Source organism: Cynoglossus semilaevis, chromosome 7 (assembly GCF_000523025.1).
Source record: "Cynoglossus semilaevis isolate Cse_v1.0 chromosome 7, Cse_v1.0, whole genome shotgun sequence".
In the NCBI taxonomy this organism is placed as follows: domain Eukaryota; kingdom Metazoa; phylum Chordata; class Actinopteri; order Pleuronectiformes; family Cynoglossidae; genus Cynoglossus; species Cynoglossus semilaevis.
Window position 1 is genome coordinate 13,446,410 of NC_024313.1, and position 2,565 is coordinate 13,448,974.

Below are 2,565 nucleotides of genomic sequence, written 5' to 3' on the forward strand. Positions count from 1 at the left end.
GTTCACAGCGCTGTAGAAAATGAAGTTACTGTTCACTTCAACATTCACACCAAGTCAGTGTGAACCAACCAATCAGAGCAGCGAGGGCTACATGTTAGCTAATACGCTAGCTTAGCCCTGGACCGCAGCAAATGTTAATGATATGAGATGAAGACGACGCTGCGATTTACTTCAACCTCAGTGACGCTAACGTGTAAAAATCTTACATTACAAATATATAACAGTTATCAAGAATATCAGTAAGACGAGCTAACGCATCCAAGATAGCCGCGGCGGCTAAAGGTTGGCTGTGAAATATCTCCAGGTTCTCCACAGTCCAAAAACATGATGATTGGAGATGAGGCTAATGTTCACGCTGAACGGACCGCAGGTGTGAATGTCAGTGTGAATGGTTGAACGTGTCCCTGTGATAGACTCCCCCACAAACCACTAGAGGGAGCCAAGGCTCCAGCAGTATTACGTGAGCTAAAATCACTGATTTTCTCTATGAGGTTTGGTGTGAGCGCCCCCTTCAGTGTTCATGGAGCTCTGCTCAGCGTCAGAGAACTGGAGGAAGTTGACGGACTTCCTGTCCAGAAGGAGATCCTGGTGTGAAACTCTGACCAATCACTGACGACGACTGGACATTTGACAAAAGATCCTATTATTATGAGCACAGTCAGACAGAGGAGGTGCTGATGAGGAGGTGCTGATGAGGAGGTGCTGATGAGGAGGTGCTGATGAGGAGGTGCTTGAGGAGGTGCTGATGCTGATGAGGAGGTGCTGATGAGGAGGTGCTGATGAGGAGGTGCTGAGGTCACAGTAGTTAATCCAGTCTGAGGTCAGCGTTGACTCTCTGCACTATTAATATCATGTGATCGTGGAGAACAGCTCTATACATAGGTCTCTGTGTGTGTGTGTGTGTGTGTGTGGTGTTTGGTAAAGTTATGGTGGAGGTGTGTGTTTTTTTCCTCTTTTAGCCCCGCCCCTTCATTTATGAGGCCGACTTCCCTTTGATCCTACACTGATTTTCATCTTCTTTTTTTCTTATTTATTTTGATTTCTTCACTGATATTTTTATATTTATTTTTATATTTATTTTTATTTATATATATATATTTTATATTTATGGCTTTTTTCTTTATATATTACACTGTCTGCTCTGTTGGTTCTGCCTGTTGTTATAGCTCTCTCGTTCTCTCCCTCTCCCTCTACCTCTCTCTCTCCCTCTCTCTCCCTCTCTCTCTCTCCCTCTCTCTCTCGTTGCATCATCATCGCATTAACCGCCTTTTATAAATAGGATGACGTCAGCGCCGTGCTCTCCCTCTACTCTCTTCTTCGCCCCTCCTTAACAGCATTCCATGCCGCGTCATCCTGAGGCCCCGCCCCCTCACCGTGCTCATATATTCGGGTGACGCAACTGCGTGGAGTCACTCGACAGAAAAGAGGCGAAGAAGAAGAGGAGGAAGAGGAGGAGGAAGAGGAGTTCACACACGTTGTTTTTTCGTCTTTCCCGAACTTTCCAGCTCCGACCACAGTCACAGGTGAGTCCGTGGTTCAGTGTCTGTAGTTTCAGGGGGAAGTGGCGGGAGCGCTGGCCCGTGTGTGCCCGGGCGGTGACTCTCCTGTGACGGGGAAGAAGCGGAGAGAAGCCGGTGTTTCCTCCGGAGAAAAACTTTTTGAAGTGGATTTTTCTTTTTCTGAGTTTTCATTTATAACGAAGTCACAGTTGAATAATAATTAATAATAACATTTGGACCGACTGTGAGTCCGTCGTCGAACGGTTTGATTCTTTTTAAACTTTATGTTTTAACACGTCACTGCTCCGGTTCTTCTTCTTCTTCTTTTTCTTCTTCCCTCCGGTTCTTCTTCTTCTTCTTCTTCTTCTTCTTCTTCTTCTTTTATTCAGTCATCGTTTATTCATCATTTAAATGGAAACTTCTAGACACAGACTGTTTCAGTTCATTTGACTTGTTTTCATGTCTGTGTCCATGGGAATGTGACGTCATCAGCGTCATGTTATTCATGGTTATTGTTGTTGTCAGCGTCAAGTCCAATCATAACAGGGTTGAAACTAACATTGAAGAAGGTTTGATGTCTTTGATCATGTTGATGCCACTGTGCTTTGAAGTCAGTCAACTGATGGCTTTGTTTAATGAGCACTTGGTTTTAGCCGACGTCAACCTGTAGGTGAGACCGCAGCTGTTCTAGGTTCTGACCCGGACTCTGTCTAAACTCTGGTTCCAGAATGATGCTGCAGCACCCGGGTCCCTCCCTGGCCGACATCAGCTGCTCCGCCCTGGTTCCGTGCCTGTCCCCCCCCGGGACCCTCACCCTGGACGACTTCACCGACTTCACGCCCATCGTCAAAGAGGAGCTGCGTCTCGCCATCCAGACCAAACGTCTGTCCAGCGGGCTGAGCGCCGACGTCAGCTCCGACGGAGGCAGCTCCTGCTCCGACCGGGCCTCGGAGCAGCACCCGGGCGGCTCAGGGGCGAGGAGAGAGGTGAGGAAGAGGGGTGGTGCTGTTGCTGCTACTGTTGCTGCTACTGTTGCTGGTACTGTTGCTGGTACTGTTGCTGCTAC

General features: G+C 47.7%; 1 protein-coding gene across 1 annotated transcript in view; it reads left to right on the forward strand.

Annotated features, from left to right (window-relative positions):
* Positions 1-1,369: 1,369 nt before the first annotated feature.
* Positions 1,370-2,565, forward strand: part of atf3 (activating transcription factor 3) — a 2,631-nt gene continuing 1,435 nt past the window's right edge. Inside the window, exons 1-2 of the mRNA XM_025056799.1 lie at positions 1,370-1,523; positions 2,227-2,485. Of these exons, the coding sequence (XP_024912567.1) occupies positions 2,228-2,485 (258 nt within the window). The 5' untranslated portion in view covers positions 1,370-1,523; position 2,227. The remainder of the gene's footprint in view (positions 1,524-2,226; positions 2,486-2,565) is intronic.